A 22,845-nucleotide genomic window follows, 5' to 3' on the forward strand; every position below is an offset into this window, starting at 1 on the left:
CTCCTCCTCCTCCTCCTCCTCCTTCTCCTCCTCCTTCTCCTTCTCCAAATGCTGTGATATAGTGAATAAAGAGTAACCTCAAAGAAAGGAAGACCTGGTTTCAAGTCCTACCTCAGACACATATTGGCTATATAACCATCAACTGCCTCCACAGTAGCAAGTCACTTAACCTCAGTGCCCAACACTGACCTTTCAGGTTATAAATTGCAAAGGAAAACACCAGCTTGCATTAGCAGAGGAAAGTTTCTCTATACCAATAAAATCTCAGGTCTAGTCCTTCTCTCTTTTTAAATTTTGCTAATGGAAATATTTAAAATTTAATTAGTGGAAACACAAGAACATGAGTGAATTTTTATAGTAGGTTTTCTTTAGAGAGTAACTACTTATTACATATCTTTTTTTTTTTTTTTGCTTAACTGGCTTTAATAAACAGGACACAAAGACCCTTACCTTGAAATTATTATTATTATGCAAAATACATAGATGTAGGCTGCTTTTTCTTTAAAAAATATAAAATAAATAAGCAAGACATGAAAATAGGCAGGTTTTCATTAAATAAAGGACTGGAATTTTTTTTAAAGAAAAAAAATGTTGATTTGATTTCAACATCATATGAAGAATGGAAATCATTGTTACCAATATTCAAGTTTATTAAACAAATAAAAAATTTATATTTAGAAACTTTTAACTGTCATCCACTTCAAGGTTTATGTTGCTCCCAAATTTTGCATATAATTGAACTTTCAAATCAGCTAGCACTTGTTGGATCGATTCAACTCTGGATTCTAATGCTTCAATTTCATCTTGCAAATTTTTCTTAGCTTCTTCCAGCATTTCTTGGGTTTCATCTTGAGAGTGGCTAATAAAAACATCACCAATTTGATAGGGAATCATTAATGAATCTTCATCCATCATCAATATATCATCACATGCATTCTCTAAATTTTGAAGCTGTTTCTTTTTAACTTCTATTTCTTCCTTCAGTTCTGTGATTATACTAGTATTCCGTGCAAATTTGTTAATCTTTTGTTGGTCCTCAAAAGTGACGTTGACATCTTCTGCAGCCGCCTTCTTCATGGTGGCGGCCATATTGGGATTGGACCCTACATATCTTCTTAAAGACATTAATCAGGGGGCCAGCTAGATGGCTCAGTAGATGGATAGCCAGGCCCAGAAGCAAGAGGTGCTGGGTTCAAATCTAATCCCAGATACCTCCTAACTATGTGACCCTAGGCAAGTCACTTATCTAACCTTTATTGCTCTTCTGCCTTAGAACCAATATGCAGTATTGATATTAAGACAGAAGATAAAGGTTAACAAAAAACATTTAGGGTGACTTCACTAGAACACAGAGTTGTAACTGGAAATAATCTCAAAAACTATCTACTCCAATACTTCTTCATTAAGGAATGAGGAATCTGAAATGAACAAGTAAGAAGTAAGTAACTTAACCAAGTTCAAATAGGTAGTAGTAATAATAATTTTGTTGTTGTTATCCAGTCATTTTCAGTTGTGTCTGATTGATGTGGCAGTGTTTTGCTATTTCCTTTTCCAGCTCATTTTACAGATGGGGAAACTGAGGTAAACAGAGTTAAGTGACTTGACCAGGGTCACACAGCTAGGAAATCTCTGAGGCCAGATTTGAACTCAGGAGAATGAGTCTCCCTGACTTCAAGCCCAGAGCTCTATCTACCGTACCATCTAGGTACCCTACTAATAAAAATAGCTAGTGTTTATCATTCTATAAGGTTTGCTAAATGCTGTTTTTGTTATCTCCTTTGATTTTTCTAACAACTTTATGAGGAAAGGTATTATCATTAATAAGTGACCAAGTTAGGATTCAGACCCTGGTCTTTTGATTTCAAAATTGTTGGTCTTTTCATTGCATTATGCTGCCTTTAGAAAATGCTATTTGCAGCACTGTTGCTTTTTGTTGTTTAGTCATTTCTGTCATGTCTGACTCTTTGTGACTCCATTCTAGGTGTTTTATTGGCAGAGATACTGGAGTGGCTTGTTATTTCCTTCTCCAGCTCATTTTATAGATGAAGAAACTGAGGCCACCAGGGTTAAGTGCTTTGCTCAGGTCACACAACTATCAAGTGTCTGAGACCAGATTTGAACTCAGGAATCTGATTCTTCCTAATTTCAGGCCTGGTGCTTTATCCACTGGGTCACTAGCTACACCCAGCAATGTTGCCAGCTAAATAGTAATGACAATCCCAATAATGCTAAAGACAGTGTTCAGAAAGAATTCAGTAACAAGGCACTGAACAGAGACTAATGTCCACTTCCTCTCTGTGGAACTCAATATGAAAATTAACCAAATTATTTCCCAACCCGAACTATAACAAGTAAATTCTCTACCACTGACCTTCTCCTCCTTCCTCATTATGTGAGACTTGGGGAACCAGAGGAAGAAGAGGACTTGGGATGGCGGGGGGAGTAGCCTGAGAAAGAAATAGAACTTCTTATAGATTTTAAGAAGTAATAATCTTGAATGATGTTCTTCAGTTATTTTTGGTTGTGTCTGACTCTTCATGACTCCATATTGGGGTTTTCTTGGCAAAGACAGAGATGCAATGGTTTGCCATTTCTTTCTCCTGTTCATTTTATAAATGAGGAAACTGAGGCAAACAGAGTAAAGTGACTTGCACAGAATCACATAGCTAGTTTCTGAGGCCAGATTTGAACTCAGGAAGATGAGTCTTCTTGACTCAAGGCCCAGTTCTTTATTCACTGTGCACCTAGTTGGTGATAGCTGGGTTTTAATAAAGAGCTGCATACCAGTAGAAATTGCAGAATCATACAAATTTGACACAGGCACAGGTTGGGAAATACTGGATTAGACTGAGGAGGTCTATGGGGGAATACAATGGATAAATATTTAGTCAGAATTTCTCAAACTGAAGAGCAGGAACTGCCCAAGAAGTTGATTGGGTCATGATTATAGGAAATGACACCCTAAAAAGTTTTTTGATAGTGATTTGGGAAATTGGAGATTTTCCCCATCTCCCCAGAAATGATCTTCCTATATATACTTTCTCATTTCCTCATGTTGCAAATATAGCAATAGACACTGAAGTTCAGTGTCCTGGATCAAAAAGGCCCTTTCTTTGTAATAGCCCATCATTCCTTTATGACTCTTCATGCAAATTTTATTTAAAGCCTAAAACCTAAGATAAAGAGCCAGACACACTGAAGAGTTTGTTGGTTGTAATTCAGAAAGACATGTTCATTCCATAACCTATTATTTGCATAAAGTAACAAAGAAATTTTCATATTAGTGTTGTGGTTTTTTTATTCTGAAGTGTGATCATACTTTTTAGTGATTTTTTAGTAAAAATCATTTAAATACAATTCTTTTTTTCCCCCCTAAAACCCTTACCTTCTGTCTTGGAACCAATTGGTTCCAAGGCAGAAGAGTGGTAAGGGCTACGCAATGGGGGTTAAGTGACTTGCCAGGGGTGAACCAGCTAGGAAGTGCCTTGAGGGCAGATTTGAACCAAGGACCTCCCGTTTCTGGGCTTGACGCTCAATCCACTGAGCAACCCAACTGCCCCTAAATACAATTCTTAAAGAAGGTCATTTTTAAAAATGGTCACCTTGGTATTTAGTGGAGAAAATCAGATGACCTAGGTTCAAACTCCTCCTCTGATCCTGTGTGATCTTGGGAAAATCACTTTGCCTCTTAATGCCTCAGTTTCCTCATCTGTAAAATGACAGGGTTGGACTAGATGGTGTCTGAAGTTACTTCCATCTCTAGATATCTGATCCCATAATCCTGTGAGCTCTTCTAGACACGAATGTCCAGGATTGCATTTGTACTTTAGATTTTTTCCAAAATTAATTCTTAAGGATTTAATGTGTTACCCCCATCCCTTTTTAATTATTCTGTTTTTTTTTCCTAATGGAGACAGTAGGTAGAGACTATTTCTACCTAACCTGTGACATCATCTAAGACTAAAGGTTTCATCAGTCTCTCTGGTTGTAGCCTTCCCCTGTTTCCCCTACATTCCCCATTCTCTTTTGAACCTATGCCCTCCCCTCATGTGAGTTAAAATAAACCATAATAAAAGAACTATTGTTTTACATATTACTAGTCTATCTGAATCTTCTGTGAAACCTTCTTCATATCCCCAAAACACTGGTAAAGATGAGCACAGATGGATGCAATTTCTAGGATCCAATAGGAGGAGAAAGAAGCGTCAGGGATGGTCCTTTGGATAAACTGCCATCAGGATTGCTAAACCAAGCTGGCAAAATGGCAGGCATGTCTGATTGGTTTTCCATGTCTGATGTCAAAGGCAAGGAGATGCTAGGTACTGGCTTTCACTTAAATAGGAAAAGTGTGGAAGGGTTGTGGAAATTTCTAGAAAAATGCAAGGAACAGGTAGAATTAGCCAGAAACAGAGGACCTAGGCCAGAGCTGAGGATCCCTGCCATAAATGAGCCTTTTGATTCTTATAGAGGTTCCCAAACTTCAGATGTTTTTTGGACTATCAAATAATGGTGTGAGACAAGAAAAAATGAGAAAATGTTAATTCTTGAGAGTTTAAACATTTCAAAATCAGTAGAAATCCTCCTCATCATATATCCCTCTGGAAGTTCTTTATGGGGTAGAAATTAGTTGGTTTCCACATTGTTATATCTTAACACCATGTCCCATACCCAGCACAAGGCAGATTCTAGTAAAATAGAAACATTCTTAACCTTATAATTTCTTCCTTTAGGAAATATGTTTTTATCAGAAAAATAATAATACCTAGGAAGGACAGATATCTAATGCTCTGCAGAATAGTGGAGTGAATTATCATTTTTCCATTTATCATGAAAATCCATTTTTAATAATATATGGTTCACTTTCTGTTCTTAAAGCTTTGCCTATGTTATATTATGTCAATCTATATGTCCATTTGTAGCTTAAATGAATGAATATTTTTAAAAATATCTTATTAAAAAAATTTTTTTAATTAAAAAATTTTGAATCCAAGGCAGAAGGCAAGAGTTAAAGAGAAGCAAGGGGTAGGCAATTAGGGGTAAATGACTTCCCCAAAGTCACACAGCTTAGAAGCCTCAGAGGCCAGAGTTAAGCCCAGGTCTTCCCTACTCCAGCCTGTTACTCTTTCACTGAGCCATCTAGCTGTTCCTATCTTACTTATTCTTAGTTCTTATGTATATTTCTCACTGTGAAACTGTATTTCTCACAGTTTTTCGAAATACAATATATATTTTCATCCTTCTATAATTTTCCCCTTGATGGTCTGCTAACCCATGGACATCAACATGGCCAAGTAATGAAGGAAATCGACAACTTACTTAATCTGTCTTAGATCTGATTCATTTGAACTCAGTTCAATAAACATTTGTCTTTAAAAATTATTTAAAAAACACTCTTCTAAGTGTTAGAGATACAAAGACAAAAAATGGGACAGTTCCCTGCCATCAAGAAACTTATGTTCAAGTCATTTCAAAACATTCCCTCATTGAGTAGAAACATAGAAGAAAAACAACTGCTGGAACACATGAGCTGATGGGGATATTATTGGGGATGAAGACACTAAAGGATAACTCTAGTCCAACTATCAATAATATGGAATTAGGTCTTGATCAGTGATACATGTAAAACCCAGTGGAATTGTGCTTCAGCTAAGGGGGGTTAGGTGGGCTTGAGGGAGAGGGAAAGAACATGAAACATGTAACTATGGGAAAATATTCAAAATAAATTTTAAAAAAGGGAAAAAATTTAAAAAATATTCTCTCATTATGATAAAATAATCATCTAGAAAACCAATGTTCATTAGCCAGAAGAAACTGAAGTGCAACTTCAATTTGAACCAAGAACTATAGTCCTTGGAAATTCTTTTTTGTCAGCATATACTTTCATTTCAAGCTCTTAATTTACTACAAGGACATGGGGAAATGACAAAAAACTGATTGTATATAAACCTTCGCCTCTGATCCAAGACTTGAGATTGATTCTATACCAAGGAATGATGAACTGAACTAGGGCCAGGTTAGGTTTGGAAGGTTTATTTATTTATTTACTCCTAGGGTTAGCTATGAGAGAATTTTGTTCTCTGTCAGAGCTACATACTCTGTGGTTCTGTTAGCAGAAGCATCTAAACCAAATAGACACTTTCTAGTTCCCTTTTTTCTCTTCATTCTTGCCTAATATCCTGAGCACATAAAAAAGCATTTTTTTCCTTCTTTTTTTTAAACTGAGTTTGCTTTTCAAATTTGGGGTAGGAAACGAGCCACTAACCTCTTCCTTGTGCATGGAATGTACATGATGAACAGCTAAATTAAAGTGAATCATTATCGTAGCCCCAAGAAAAGGACACCAAGTGTAGCTTTATTCCTGGCTAGTAACAGAGCAGCACTGGAATATTTTGCAGAATGCACTTCTATGTTGTGTTCTTCCTTAAAGATGTATCTGAAATTCCGAAGAAAGGAAAAGTGTACAGAGCATAATTACTTGGATGCCATTATTCATTTGCAGACACAACAAAATAAAATTACCCATGTAAAGAAAGTAGGACTGACTATATTTCTTATTTCTAGACAGTATTCCATGGAAAAGATTTATTCTAACGCCTTAACACAAGACTCCCCATCACTTTGGTTTAAAAAAAAAAAAAAAAAAGGATCTGCTTTTTTTTTTCTTAAAGTCTCAGAGGTCGTGACTTACTGGAAAGAGCAGGGGATTTGGAGTTAGTGATCCTTAGTTCAAATCCAGGATTGGTTAGTGATGTGTTCTTATGCAAGTCATTTCTCCTCAACTCTCTATGGACCTCAGTTTTTTTTCGTAAAATGGTTAGGGATCATATTTGAAGTCAGGTCCTCTCAACTCCAAGCCTGGAACTCTATCCACTATGCTACCTAGCTCCTCCTAAGATATTTCACTAAAAAAAGCTCCTTTTTCTTTCTTTTCTTCTAGTAGCCCCTGCCATACTTCCATTAAAAGCCTAGAAAAGAGTTTATAACACAGGTACAAGTAAACATTTTTCAGTGTTTTCATGTTCTTCTTCTGAGTGACTCAGGAAAAAGGCCAGATACATGTGTATATACAAACACAGGTGAGTATTTGATCCAGCTGGAGAGCATTCAGCCCCCTCCTGGACCAACATTTAGATGGTGGTATATACCCCACATGTGTGTCTATGCATGCATATACATGTGTGCTCATACATACATACATACATATGTAGTGACTTGATTTCTAAATATCAGACCTCTTTTGAAAAAAGCATTTAAGTTTAAAGCATTTGTGCATCCTGATTCCTTTCCCCCGTAACCTGTTGGGGGAAGGAGCATTTGTTTTTCTAATGTAATTTTGGACATGATCCTTATTTAGTGTTAACATAATGGCAATAATAGTTGATGTCTAAATAGTGTTTTGAAAGTGCTTTTTTGTACATTCGCCCACTTGAACCTCATACAACCCTTCGAGGTAAGTACCTACTGGCATTAGCCTCATTTTATATGAGGACCATGGAGGAACAACTGGTAAGAGCCAGAGGAAGAACATGAATCCAGAACCTCCAGAGATAAAAGTCTAATACTATCTATTAGGCTACGCCGCCTCACCAAAATTAATACATAACCAAATGAATAAGTAAATAAATAACTGAATGATTTCATTCTAGGCACTATAAACACTCTACAAATTAGAAGAGAAGTTCAGTAAATTCAGAGCAGCTAGGTGGCACAATGAATGGATAGAATGCTGGTACTAGAGTCAGGAAAAAGTGGGATCAAATCCCATTTCACAGCATTGATTAGTTGTGTGATCCTGGGTAAGTCACTTAACCCTGTTTGCCTCAGTTTCCTCTTCTATAAAATGAGCTGGAGAAGGAAATGGCAAACTGTTCCAGTATCTCTACCAAGAAAACCCCAAATGGAGTCACAAAGAGTCAGGCACGACTGAAATAACTGAACAACAAAAGTATACAAAGAATAGTAGATCAGAAACAAGTCTTTTGTTTGAAAAATGAAATGTCCATGAAATTTTGATTTCTCTATTTCAGTGTATGAGCTCGGTTGAGCTTCCTTTATTGCCATTTTCTTTGGTTTATTTATGAACCCTTAGTCAGTAGGAATCTAGATGGTCTCTTCCTGAGACTCAGGGGCTTATTTCAAACAAACAAACAAAAAAAGAAAACCTTAGCTAGAGTGACATCTAGTGGCAAATGGGGTTTGGATGAAGATGATTTCCATTTCCCATCATATGGAGCATAGAGTTTTGAGTTAAAAGAGCCCTTACAGATTATTCAGTCCAGTTCTTTCATATTATGGATGAGGAAAAACTGAAGGCAAAAAAGGCCTTACCCAACTCAGGCTGACATCCCACACAAGTAAAAGTGATATAGTTGGGGATAGAACCCAAGCTTCTGATTTCAATTCCAGGGTCCACCCACCCATACCATACCCATGGCTTCCTTTTTTCTAATCTGTGTCTGCCTCTTCTGCATACTGTTAAGTAAGGGTTCTAAGAGAAGATTCCAGTCTTAGATATACTTTTGCATTATAAATTAGAACTGAAATTATTCCCTCCAAGCTTGCCAATGGCCTCTTAATTTCTATTCAGTAGCCTTTTTTTCAATCTTCTTTGGCTTTGACCTTTCTGCAGCTTTTGATGTTGTTAAAACTCCCTATTCCTGGATAAACTTTTCTCATTTGACTTTTTTTTTGACAATGATTATCTTTACCTCTTAGAATAATTGGCATCTTTGAAGAATCAGCTCAGATAACATCTCCTGATTGCCCCCACCATCAGCACTAATTGTCAATGCTTTCTCCCTTTTCTTCTTCTTTTTAAAAAAATATTTATTTTTCTTTTAATAACAAATTTCTACATAAGTTTTCTGAAGTTATATGATCCATATTGTCTCCCTCCCTTAATTCCTCCCCGCTCCCAAGATTGAGAAGGAATTCAATCTGGGTTATACATGTATTATCATACAAAACATGTTTCCATATTATTCATTTTTATGAATAAAAAACTAGCAACAAATAATATGCTTTCATCTACATTCCTACTCCAACAGTTCTTTTCTCTAGAGGTGGATAGCATTCTTTCTCATAAGTCTCTCAGAATTATCCTGGATCACTGAATTACTGTTAGTAGCTAAGTCTATCACAACTGACTGTTCTACAATATTGTAGTTACTGTGTACAATGTTCTCTTGGTTATCCTTATTTCAACTTGATATCAGTTCACATTGGTCTTTCCAGCTCTTTCTGAAATCATCCTGTTCATCATTCCTTATAGTACAACATTATTCCATCACCATCACATACCACATTTTTTTCAGTCATTCCCCAATTAATGGACTTCTTTTAATTTCCAGTTCTTTGCCACCACAGAAAGAGTAGCTATAAATATTTTTGTACACATATGATCCTTTCCCATTTATAAAAACCTCTTTGAGATATAGACATAATAGTTAATATTACTGGATCAAAAGGTATGTATTATTTTATAACCCTTTGGGCATAATTCCTAATTGCCTTCCAGAATGGTTGGTTCAGTTCACAACTCCACCAGCAATGCATTAGTGTTCAAATATTACCACATTCTCTCCAACAGTTATCATTTTCCTTTACCGTCATCTTGGCAAATCTGCTATATGTGAGATGGAACCTCAGAGTTGTTTTAATTTGCATTACTCTAATGAGGAAGGATTTAGAACATTTTTTCATATGATTATTGATGGCTTTGTTTCTTCATCTGAAAACTGCCTATTCATATCCTTTGGCTATTATCAATTGGGGAATGACTTTTGATTCTAATAAATTTGACTTAGTTCTCTACCTATTTGAGAAATGAGACCTTTATTGGATAAATTTTGTTAAAAAATTTTTTTCCCAGTTTGTTGTTTCACTTCTAATATTGGTTGCATTAGTTTTGTTTGTACAAAACCTTTTTAATTTAATATAATCAAAATTATCCATTTTACATTTTGTAATGTTCTCTGTCTCTTGTTTGGTCATAAATTCTTCCCTTCTCCATACATCTTACAGGTAAATATTCTATGTTCCCCTAATTTACTTATAATACCACTCTTTATGTTTAAATCATATACCCATTTTGAACTTATCTTGGTAAAGGGTGGGATATATTGATCTAAACCTAATTTTTGTCATACTGTCTTCCAGGTTTCCCAGAATTTTTATCAAATAGTGAGTTCTTATCCCCAAAACTGGGATCTTTGGGTTTATCAAGCACTAGATTGCTGAGGTCATTTACCCCTAATCTATTCCATTGATCCACTCTTCTGTTTCTTAACCAGTACCAGATTGTTTTGATGATCAGTGCTTTATAGTACAGTTTAGGATCTGGTACTACTAGGCCTCCTTCCTTCCCATTTTTTTTCATTGATATTCTTGACCTTTTATTCTTCCAGATGAATTTTGTAATTATTTTTTCTATTCCTATAAAATAGTTTTTTGGTAGTTTGATTGATATAGCACTAAGTAAATTAATTTAGGTAGGATTGTCATTTTTATTATATTAGCTCAGCTACCCATGAACAATTAATCTTTTTCCAATTGTTTAGATCTAACTTTATTTATGTGAAAAGTGTTTTGTAATTGGGTTCATATAATTCCTGTGTTTGTCTTGGCAAATAGATTTCCAAATATTTTATATTGTCTAGAGTGATTTTATTATTTTTTTTTTTTAGAAAAAAATTTCCCCTGGTTACATGATTCATGTTATTACTCTCCTCTCCACTCCCCCAAACCACACCCCACCTGCCCCCTCCCCCTGTAGCTTACGCACATTTCCACTGGTTTCTTCATGTGTCATCAATCAAGGCCTATTTCCATATTATTGCTAATTGCACTAGAGTAGTTATTTAGAGTCTATATCCCAAATCATGTCTGCATCAACCCATGTGTTCAAGCAGTTGTTTTTCTTCTGTGTTTCCTCTCATGTAGTTCTTCCTCTGAATGTGGGTAGGGTTCTTTTCCATAAATCCCTCAGAGCTGTTCTGTGTCATTGCATTGCTGCTAGTGCAGAAGTCCATTACATTCAATTTTACCACAGTGTATCAGTCTCTGTGTACAATGTTCTTCTGGCTCTGCTCCTTTCACTCTGAATCAATTCCTGGAGGTCATTCCAGTTCACATGGAATTCCTCCAGTTTATTATTCCTTTTGAGCACAATAGTATGTAGAGTGATTTTAAATGGAGTTTCTCTTTCTAACTCTTATTGCTGAAGTTTTCTTGAAAATATGTAGAAATGCTGATGATTTTTTGTGGTGCTTTCTCCCTTTTCAAATTATTTTATACTTACCCACTTATTTGCTATATTCTCTAATATGAGGCAAGTTCTTTGAGGGTACAAACTATTTTTTTTTTCTATCTTTGTATCTCTAGTGTCTAACAGAGTGCCTGGCATATAACAAGCATTCAATAAACATTTGTTGATTGACTACCTTGAATGAAGAATTAGACTTCTTCAGCTTGACACTAGAGAAAATCAGTGAAAACAACTGGTAGAAGTTGAAGAGGGAATGATTTGGGTTTTCTGTAAGAAAAAACAAAATTAAAACTATTCCAAGTAGAATGACAAGTTCTCAATTACTGAAGGTCCTTAAGCAAAAGTGAGATGACTACTTGTTCAGGATATTGTGGAAGAAAATGTTGATCAGGTTGAGATGAGATCTTGATTGAGATCTCTAGCTTTGAGATTCTTTTCTGGTGGGGTTTTATATGAACAACAAAGAGAATATACCCAAGCCACCTAGAAGCAGATAGTAGCATAGTGGATAATGTTGGGTCTAGAGCAATGATGGGCAACCTTTTGAGCTTGGTGTGTCAAAATTTGCCAAAAAAAACCGAGCATAACTCAGGTAGTGTGTCACTTCAAGAAAAACAACATAATTTCACGATATTTATAGTTTAAATAACAAAAATGTATAATTTTAATATATAACTGTATTTAATAAACTAAAAACTAATTATTTAACTTACCTGCTAGGTGACAGTTGTTTTGGCCTATAGACTTCTGGGACAGAGTGTCTAAACTACACTATAGCAAACGTTTCATCCTCAGCATGTGGCCCCATAATTCTCTGTATGCAGCTGCATGCAGCCATGTGTCATTGAAAATTGCTATGTGTCAGTGCTGACACGTGTCATAGGTTTGCTATCAGGAGTGTAGAGTCAAGAAGTCTTGAGTTGAAACCCAGACTCAGACACTTACTAGTCGTGTGACCCTGAGCAAATTATTTCACCTCTATTTGCTTCAGTTTTCCCAACTATAAAATGGGGATCATAATATCACCTATGTCCAAGAGTTATCACAAGGATCATATGAGATATTTATAAAGCACTTAGTACAGTTCCTTTTACATAGTAGACACTTAATAAATGCTTATTTCCTTCCTTTCCTCCAGGCAAGAAGCAACAAAATTCTGAAAGTAGAAAAGGACTAATTTCCAGGGGATATCAAAGAAAAGATTACCTAAAGAATGGGAGAGAAACATGGACGGTACCATTATTCCCATTCTCCCCTTTAAAAAAAGATCTACTAACTGTTCTGCCCACTTAGTATTATCAGATTAGAGATCTAGCATTAGATGAAAACTCAAAGGTTTAATATTTAACATGAGTATTTAATATCCATCTTTAATAAAATGAGGAATCTGAAGCTCAGGGTCAGGATTCAAACCCAGGTCTTCTGATTCCAAATCCAGAGTTCTTTCCATTGCACCAATGTTCTTTGTCACAAAAAATCTTTATGAAAATGGTCTATGAACCATTCATATTAAGGGTATCCTTCATGAAAACAAGAAAAGGGAACATGAAACTTTTTTGCAAATGATGCATCAGTCAGTTAATTTATTAAACACTTGGAGTAGCGAGGTAGTAAAGTGGATAGATCATTGTGCCTGGAGTCAGGAAAATCTGAGGTCAATTCTGGCTTCAGACACTTACTATGTGATCCTGAGCAAAGCACTTAACCCTGGTGGCCTCAGTTTCCTCATCTGTAAAATGAGCTGGAGAAGGAAATGGCAAATCACTCCAGTATCTTTGCCAAGAAAACCCCAATTGGGGGCATGACAAGTAGGATACAACTGAACAATATGCACCTACTATGTGCCAGATGAATGCTAGGGCTACAAAGAAATGAAAAAAAAAATAGTTCCTGTCACAAGGACTGCATTGTTTGCTGAAAATTGGCTGAAAGCTAAAGAGGGCACACATATTCCTGCTTCATATACTATTTGTTGACTAAACACACAAAACACTTAACTCTGAACAAAGTGTTCCTTGTGAACAAACTAACATTAGTGAACAATTTAACTTAAAAGGTTTTCCATGAGATTGAACTATCTCCTGAAACAGAAAGTCAACCTTTTGACTATAACATTTTCCCAGTGAAACACTTTGGTTATGAATCATGGGATACCTTAATCTCTAAAGAATCAAAATTATAGTCCATCCCAAAAGCAATGGATTTAAATAATTTATAGCATATTACCAATACTTTGCTTATAAGAAAGGTGTATGAGATCTCATCAGAGAAATATGACTTGAAAAGGAAGTGGGATCATCATGAAAGAAGTTTGAGGGATAACAGATGGAAAGCACATGTGTTGCACTGACATCCTCACAACCTTAAGGGCTCAAAGGACACCAATGGATCCCTTGTGGAGGATTTATGGTGGTCATTGATGGAAAGAAGGAAGGAAAAATGAAAGGAAGAAGGGGAAGGAGGAAAGAAGAAGGGAGAGAAGGAAGGAAAGAAGGAAGGGACTGATTAAGCACCTACTATGTACAAATATTATATCATGATCCTCACAACCCTGAGAGGTAGGTGCTATTATTATATTATCCCCATTTTATACTTGACAAAATTGAGGCAAACACATGTTAAGTGTTAAGTCAAATCATTTTCCCATACTTTACATTTATAGGTGAAAATACTCTGATGTTATATATACAAAAGAATGATGGTCTGAAAAGAGAGAGAATTAAGTATCGTTAAAAATTTTTAATCCTTTGTTTTAACTTCCATTTTGATCAGAAAGTATGAAATTGACAACTAAAGAATTGAGAGCTCCATATGCCTTTAGAGTATAGGAGGAGAAAACTCTCTGCAAGTATGGCTAAGACTTTTAAAGATTGCTAACATAAGGAGTTTTTATTAACTGTTCTCTAAAGTCCCTACAGAACTAAATTTATGATTCTGTAATGGTATCATTCAAATCACTTTAGACAAAAAAAATACTACCCTCAAAAATTTGGCTCAAAGACATTGATCACTGATTTTTTGAAAGGACTATGTTAAACTTCTATTATTTATTATTTTTTTAAATGGTCTTTGAACACTGGAGATTTTAAAAACAGAACCCTCCTCCACACACACACACACAAATATATATATATTTTAAATGTATTTAATTAATTATTTTATGATATTTTTCCATGGTTCCATGATTCATGCTCTTTCCCTCTCCTCTGTCCTCTCCCCTCCTGAAGCCAATGAGCAATTCCATTGGGTTTTACATGTATCATTTTTCAAGACCTATTTCCATATTATTAATATTTGCAATAGAGTGATCATTTAAAATCTACATCCCCAATCATATCCCCATCGAATCATGTGTTCAATCACATATTTTTCTTTTGCATTTCTGCTCCATAGTTCTTTCTCTAGAACACACAATTATTTTTAAGGGTACATGGATACTCTAGTTATCATTTGCTCTTATTATCAATTTCTGCTCAGTGCTCTAGTTATCAACTTCCTGCTTATTGATAAGAATAGAACCTAAGACAAAAAGTAAAAAATAAAAATTTGAAAGCATTCAAAATTATTTGGTACTCTCTCTCCCTTATATAGCATCACTTCTTTGAATGCATATTACATCAAAGTATCTTCATCCAGAAGTACATAGTATGAGGAAATGAATGATATTTTCCCTTAAGATATGAGTTATAAACAATTCCTCTTGTTCTAGCCACATTGAAGAAGTAATTTTATTTTCTTTTTTTACTGTTAATATAAGGTTGCCTTGGATATTTTCCAGATTGAAAAGTGTCATAACAAGCCCTTTCCTTTTTCTTCCTTATGATGATTTGTTCAATCATTGTCTGAATTATGGACTGTGGCTAATAATAGCCAATTGTCAGTATTGCTGATAATTTTATTCTTAAGAAGATCAAGAAGGCAACAAAGGCAACTACTGTTCTAGAAGTGAGTCTCATCATGAATGAGGAACTGACTGGCAAGTAGAAATAATGGAAACTTTGGAAGGAAGTTCTACAATAATAGATGAAGGAGGGGAATGCCAGGCATAGTCTGACATCTGCTGTAGACTTTTGAAAAACAGATTTCAGAGAGTTTAGAGAAAGGGTTGGGACAGAGTCAGAAAGACTCCCCTTCCTGAGCTCAAAGCAAGGCTCAGACACTTGCTAGCTGTGTGATCCTGGGCAAGTCACTTTACTCTGCTGGCCTCTGTTTCTCATCAGTAAGATGAGCTGGAGAAGGAAATAGCAAACCACTCCAGTATCTTTGCCAAGAAAACCCCAAATGGGAACATGAAGAGTTGAAAGGACCGAATAAAAGCAAAGAAAAAAGGTATGTAGGATTATAAAACCTATATGGAGGCAAAGTGAGAGAATATGATGATAAATAAATGATAAATGGTATAATGGTAATGGAAGACAAAACTATTCATCTCTTAGCTTGGTTCTCTTTTCCCTGCCAGGTGAAATCTTTAGTGGGACAACAGAAAAAAACAATGTCCATTTGAAACACAAAATAAATAAGTAGATGGTAAGAGAACATCTCACTTCCCCATCATGCGTTCAGGTTGCAGGGTCTAGATGAGCTGTGTCCTAGGTTAGTGAAAATATTTTCACATGTGATTACTGAGTTATTAGTGGTCTTTTTTTTTTAAACTCTGAACTTCTGGCTTAGAATCAATTCTAAGACAGAAGAGTGGCAAGGGATAGGCCAGGTTAAGTGACTTGCCCAGGGTTACACAGCTAGAAAGCATCTGAGGCCAAATTTGAATCCAGGTCCTCCTAACTCCAGACTTTATTTACTGTGCTACCTAGTTGCCCATCAATGTTCTTTCAACAACAAAAAAATTATGGAGAACAATACAAGTGTGAACGGCCTGGAAGTGTGGGGTCAGGTGTTTTGTTTTTTGTTGCTTTTTTTAAAGCAAAGTTGGATTCTTCCAATTGTAGACTGATAAACTTGACTTTAATTTATTTGAAATTCTAGATTATATTATTAAATACCCCATTAAAATCGTGCCCTCTTACTTTCTGATATCTCATCATAATGCAGAGGAGATCCTGGGTTTTCAAACACTCAGCTAATGGGAGACAAACGTTTCCAACTCATACCAAATGGCAAGGTTTTGAATATGGACCTGGAAGTGGACTTTGTGTCTTGTCCAAGGTCAAGCCTACTTGTTTGGAGAATATTATCACGTTGATCAAATGATGGCCAATTTTTCATCACATCTCTGAAAATCACAAACCCTCCACAAGCTGGTAGAAAGGGATGAGCAGCTTTCAGTGAGACATAGATGTTTGTGAATCCTTAGAAAAGGAGGAAGACATGTTCAGTAACAGCCAGCATGGATTTATCATGAATAAATCCCTTCTAGAACAGTGTAATTTCCTGTCATGATAAGATTAGAAGGGAGCAATATTGAACACAGTGCTGAAGAGACATATATTTGAATTCAGGTATACCTGGGTTTGAATCTTGAATTACTTTGTGACTGTTGGCAAATGACAACCTCTTTGGGCCTCAGTCTTCTAATTTGTAAAAGGGGGATAGTAATAACTATGATACCTGCTTTACTGGGTTATCATAAGGCTCAGTGGTATAGCTGAAGTAGTTAGGTGGCATGGTGGCTATAGTCCTGGATTTGGAATCAGGAAAACCTGAGTTCAAATCCTACCTCAGGTATTTACTAGTTATGTGAACTTGGGCAAGTCATTTAACTTGTGTCAGCCTTAGTTTCTGCATCTGCCAATGGATATAATGATAGTGTTTACCTCTCAGAGTTGTCAGAGTCAAATGAGATAATATATTTATAGCACTTTGCAAATCTTAAAGTGCTATGTAAATGTTAGCTACTATTATAATTAATATATGTATGTAATTATTCTATCTAAAACATGACCATTAAAGTGCTAAATAAAATAAACTATCATTATTGTTTTTCTCAGTGTTATAATACAGCACAGGGAGCGTTGAAACTGGAATTAGCAGACCTGATTTCTAATCCAAATTTGATACCCACTATGTGACCCCAGATACATTCCTTAACCTCTCTGAATCTCCTTCTTCTCACCTGTAAAATACTTTTTGAGTGCCTTAACACATCCATGATCTCACTGATATGGATGTTTCTCTGATGGTGCCCAAAACAACTTAACCACATCTCCTCTTGCAATTTCCTGTGAAATTCTTCCCTCTGTCCTTCTAGGAATCCTCCAGAAAAAGTTCAAGCAACTTGGTGAGGGCTTTCTTCCTCCTTTTCCCACTTCTCTGCCATCAGTACTATAAAAATGTAACTGGGGTACACAGAACTTGGGGGGCTACTTTGTATTTTGTTTTGTGGATTTCAATGCCAAATAATTCATAATCCAGTAGTGAGCCTACTTGTAATTGAAGATTCTCTCTGTTTCAGGATACCTGGGTATTTCAAAAACAGAATCCATGTACAAAGTTTATCCAGTCTGCTATTATCGATAAGGCTTGCACTCCTCTGGCATTTCTATAAGACCTAGGACCTTCATGCTTTGGCCAAGTATCTGATTTTTGTGCAGGCTATAAGATACTAATAATTCTTTTACTACTTATTAACCTCACAGGCCTATAGTGTAAATGTGAGATGACATAATACTGAGACTTAAACAGAGAAATTATATCATATATTTGGGTTTTAGCAAAGCATTGAAAATTATCTCAGGTCATCCTCAAGGATATGATGAGTATGAGCTTATTGATACTAGAGTCAGGTGAATTTGGAACTAGTTTGACAACTGGATTCAAATTGTATTAATGCACGGAACCATGTCAACCCAGAGAAAAGTCAATTATATTATTTTCTCCCAAGAAAACTGAGGGAAAATCTTTTATATGGTGATCATTATAAATTTCTTCCTCCACCCTCTTTTTTTTAAAGCTCTTATCTTCCATCTTAGAATCAATACTGTGTATTGGTGGCATGATCTCATTATAGTTGACCTTATGTGGTATTGTATTCAATTGGTATTTCCTACCTTCTTCAAACATGATAGTCAAATTCATACTATGTAGAGAATAGGTTAATTAGGATGGTAAAAGGACTCAAAATCAGGGCTCTGAGGAAATTGAGGTTTTTAGCCTTGAAAAGAGAAGGTCTCTTTTGGATGTGCTTGAAAGGTCATGGTATGGAAGAGAAATGAAATTTATTTCTCTTGACCCTTGAGGGAAGAATAGGACAAGTGGTCAAGAGCTGCAGAAAGCTGCCTACACTCTTGTTAGAACATACTATTTTCCTACAGTTAGAACTGTCCCAAAAAAGAATAGGCTGCCTTGAGAAGGTAATGAGTGCTCAGTCACCTGAGATCAAATGAAGCTTGGGTATGGTAGCCCAAGATGCTACAGAAAGGATTTCTACTCAGGCATGGTCTGATCTAGGTGGCCTTGGAGAGCTCTTGCTGCTTAAAGATTTTGTTATACAATTACCCCAATCAAATGAAATACCCATTTCAAAGTAGCTAGGTAATTGCTCCTCCAAGCTCTGGACTACGAACACTTACCAAACACCACCCACTTCACCTTATAGTAGAATAATAATTCATGGAGTAGCCATTAAATAATTAATAAACTAAGTCTGTCCTTACCCTCCAATGGGGATGGAGAACTTCATAAGGGATGTTCTACTCCCTGCCAGGATCAGATCTACCAGATATATAAGATAAGAGTCTGAACTTGATACTTCTCTCTCTAAAGTCCCTTCTAGGTCTAAGACAGTGCTTCCCAAACTTTTTTGGCCTACCACCCCCTTTCCAGAAAAATATATTACTTAGCACCCCTGGAAATTAATTTTTTTAAATTTTAATAGCAATTAATCGGAAAGATAAATGCACCTGTGCCATCACCCCTTCCCTGGATCGCTGCAGCACCACCAGGGGGCGGTGGCGCCCACTTTGGGAATCACTAGTCTAAGATTATGACATTGCCTTTCTCATAGTCTCTACCATGCTTGAGATTCTATGAGCTTCTATAGAGTTCATGGTGAAGACGTTATAGGGGAGCACAAGTTGGAAGAGAAGGCCTTTGAAAAACTGAAAAGCTTGAAACTCAAATTTATGAGGGGATCAGGGGAGGTAGCTAGGTAGCACAGTGCCTGTAGCTGAGAGGTCCTGGGTTTAAATCTGGTCTTGGACACTTCCTAGCTGTGTGATCCTGAGCTAATCACTCAACCCCACTTGCCTAGCCCTTGTCACACTTCTGCCTTCTCATTGATACAAAGACATAAGTTAAGGGCTTAAGAAAAAAAAGGAAAGAAAGAAACTTAAACCTCTGTTTCTCATAAGCCCCAAATGCTGAGAATCAGCCTCTGTCTAACTTGTTAGTCCCTCTGGTTATGTTTGCTCATCACCTGCAAAAGATTATCATCGGAAAAAAAAAGATTATCATCAACCAAAACAAGAACATCAATAAAAGTATATCTGAGGGGCTAAATTAAAGAATAAAAGAAAGTAAAAGTCATTCTTGTCGTGAGAAGATATCAAAGTAAAAGAAAAATTTACTCCTTCCTGCTTCACCATAGTGCTCGTTTCTAGTAGTCACGAATTGCCCCCTCTGTCACTGTCAAAGCAGCTTTAAGTCAAAAGAAGACAAAGCACTTTAGAATGAAAAGAAAATCTCTGCCAAAAAGTGGGTCTTGGCATAAACAACAGGATGTTTTCAGGTAAATCCTGGAAACTGAATAAGAAGATATAAATGGGAAAAGGTGACCCTAAAAGGAAGGAATCTCAGGTTACAAAGGTGAGTGAGCAATGATCTCTGCTCTTTTGCAGATAGTTTTGTTGTGATATGTATTTTTATATCTACGAATATGTATGTGTCAATACATATATGTGGATATCTGTCCAATGGAAAGGAGAAAAATTGGAAAATATGTTGAGTGCCCTTCTAAAGCCCCTAGCTGCATAACACTAAGCTCATTTTCTTCCGAGTCCAAAAGAGGAAGAAAAGGAGGGGGAAGGAAAGGCCACACAAGGAACCCCTTATTCCACAAAGTCTTGTTCTGTAATATTTCCATCTCTTTCCACTTGTTCCTTTCTTTCAAGTCTCTGGCTTGTGCTGGCCTCAGGTCAGCTGAGGGTCCCTCCCTGGTGAGCAGCTGCTGTCATTTTTAATTAGGTAGCAGGTGGCTGGCACTTCAAAGCAGCTTTGCTCACAGTTATTTGCACAGGCCAGGAAGGGAGCTCTGGCCAACCTGCCTGGAGGGCCAGCCTCCTGAGGCGGGATTTGGCCCAGAGACTCTCAGATACATGACTCTGGCTGAGTGCTAGAAGAGAGGAAGGATGGAAGGCAGGAAGGAGAGGAGCCCACCCCAGGTGTGTGTAATAGTTGTGGGGAGAGGGAGAATGTGTTTAGAAAAAAAAGGGGGGGGCTTAAATCTTTGGTTTTCTTGCTTGTAAAGTCTGCTTGAGGAGCTTGTGATTTGGGTAGAATCAAGTTTTATGAGAAACAACAGCAGAGTGCAGGGAACATTGCACTTGGCTTGGAGTTGGATTAGACCTGCCTCTGACAGTTACTTTGTGATCCAGGGCAAATCACATAAAGATTCTGGATTACAGTCCCCTCACCCATACATAGATGGAGGGGCTTGTCAGCCCTGAATCTATGATCCTCTGTCTTTTCCTAACATCAAGAATTAGATCTGGAGTTTGGTGTACTCTGAACAAAAGGGATATTTCCATTGATGACTGATTTTGCTGCTTGTGGGCTAGGGAAAGTGGAACAGCTTAAGAGGAAGTTTGTGTTCAATTATCTTTTTCTTTAGGGGAGAGGGAGCAGAGTGAACAGGTGAAAGGAATTCAGGAACTTATACTTCCTTGTGGGTGGGGAATCAGGGTGGGGGAGAGAGGGAGAGGAAGAGGAAGAGGGCGAACTTGAGGCTTGAGAACCAGGAAGACCAAGTATGACATGTGAGTTGTTGATAAGGTCTTTGTGAAAACAGTGAATTTTCCCTTACCTATAGTTGGTGTAAGTAATTTGCTGATTATCCTTGTGCTTCTCTAATAACTCCTTGGGCTACCTCCCTCTGCCACCTTGGGTGTTTGCCCACACACTGAAGACTAAGCTTGAAAAAAAGTGCTTTTGTTGTTTTGAGATAGGCTTTTTTGGTTGCTTGTTCTCAGATTTGTAATTGGTGTAGGGGACTCTCAAAGAAAAATCAATGAAGATCCACAAGTGTTCTCCAGCTTCTCAAGGCATTGAGAGGCTTCCCAAGGTCCCACTACAAGGTCACGCTTCAAGCCAGATCTTCTGTCTCTGACACTATCCTACACCACCCAACCTTATGAGGATCTAAAAAGAAACAAGACATCTATAAAAAATGTAATTAGGAACTAAATCCATTATTGTTAAAATATCATTTTATTGTCTAAAAACAGCCCAAAGCCATTAGCAACTATTTAAATCCCTCTGGACACTCTACATGATTGCAGGAATTGAAAGGTGTCAAAGTCACCCTTTTTAGCTTGATACCTTAATTAGATGAGGAAACATTAATCAAAAGACCCTTAAACTAAGATTTTTTAAAAAGCATTTTAAGGTCAATTCCAATTGGCTGAGGAATTTTGTTCTGCCATTGGATCCCATATACATCCTGAGTTAACTGAAATAGAGAGCTTTTCCAAAATTTGGAGCATATTGCTTTTCTAACATATCCCAGCAAAGAGATTGCCTAGGGACAGAAAGAATTCCCTACTTCAGCCAGGTTTCTTTTCTTCCCAACCCTTCACTTGACTGGAAAAGGATTTTGCCCTCTTTGAATGATCTAAAGAACATTGGACCTCTCTATCTTCTAAATGTTCTAGAATTGTACTCCAGGACGGCAGTGTTCTTGTCATCCCATCCTAAATGGAAGTCCCAAATCAGTTGTCAGCTGTCTGTGTATTATTAGGAACCCAGAGCAGTCTAGACTCATAGCCCTAGATAAAGCCTAGCAAAGAAACAACACCATGAACAAAGGAACTTCTTGAGAACCCCATGAATGAGAGAAAAAGACTTAGAAACCAGGAACTGAGTTTCCCTTGACCACATGTGCTCTCTTAAGCATGAGCCCACTTTCTTCTGGACTCTATATGTACTTGTGGGAGAATGTCAGAGATTTGGGGGAGGGAATGTTTTATACCAACTCTTCTTGTTTTATCCATTTAGAAACTACCCTTTTCTAAGAGCTACTTAAAAGCTGACCAATTACATAATTCTGAATTGATAAACAGGGAGCAGCACATAGATGTGGGCCTGAGCCAATGGCATTAGAGAAAGCCACCTCATTTCCCTTCTGGAATGCCCAGGGAATGATATAGCCAGCAGAGCACTGGGAACTTGACTCATCTATGAAAATGAGAGTTAGGATAGGGATACTTTAGTTTAGAAAGAATCAAGAATAGGTAGAACAAGCTATAGAAATTTGTAATAAAGGTTTATTTTACTTCTAGTGTACTTTCTCTAATACTCAAGTCCTTTGAGATTCTTTGGTAATTTAATTGGGATAGCATTGAATAAGTAGATTAGATAGGATTGTCATCTTAATTATGTTGGCTCTGTCCACCCATGAACAGTTAATA

At 36.8% G+C, this 22,845-nt stretch overlaps 1 protein-coding gene across 1 annotated transcript; it reads right to left on the reverse strand.

Moving 5' to 3' along the window:
* Positions 1 to 684: 684 nt before the first annotated feature.
* Positions 685 to 1,089, reverse strand: LOC123237358 (prefoldin subunit 4-like). Its single transcript, XM_044664242.1, has one exon. It carries the CDS (start codon positions 1,087 to 1,089, stop codon positions 685 to 687), a length of 405 nt encoding a protein of 134 aa, XP_044520177.1.
* Between the last annotated feature and the right edge of the window lie 21,756 nt (positions 1,090 to 22,845).

This window comes from Gracilinanus agilis, chromosome 1, assembly GCF_016433145.1.
Source record: "Gracilinanus agilis isolate LMUSP501 chromosome 1, AgileGrace, whole genome shotgun sequence".
NCBI lineage: Eukaryota > Metazoa > Chordata > Mammalia > Didelphimorphia > Didelphidae > Gracilinanus > Gracilinanus agilis.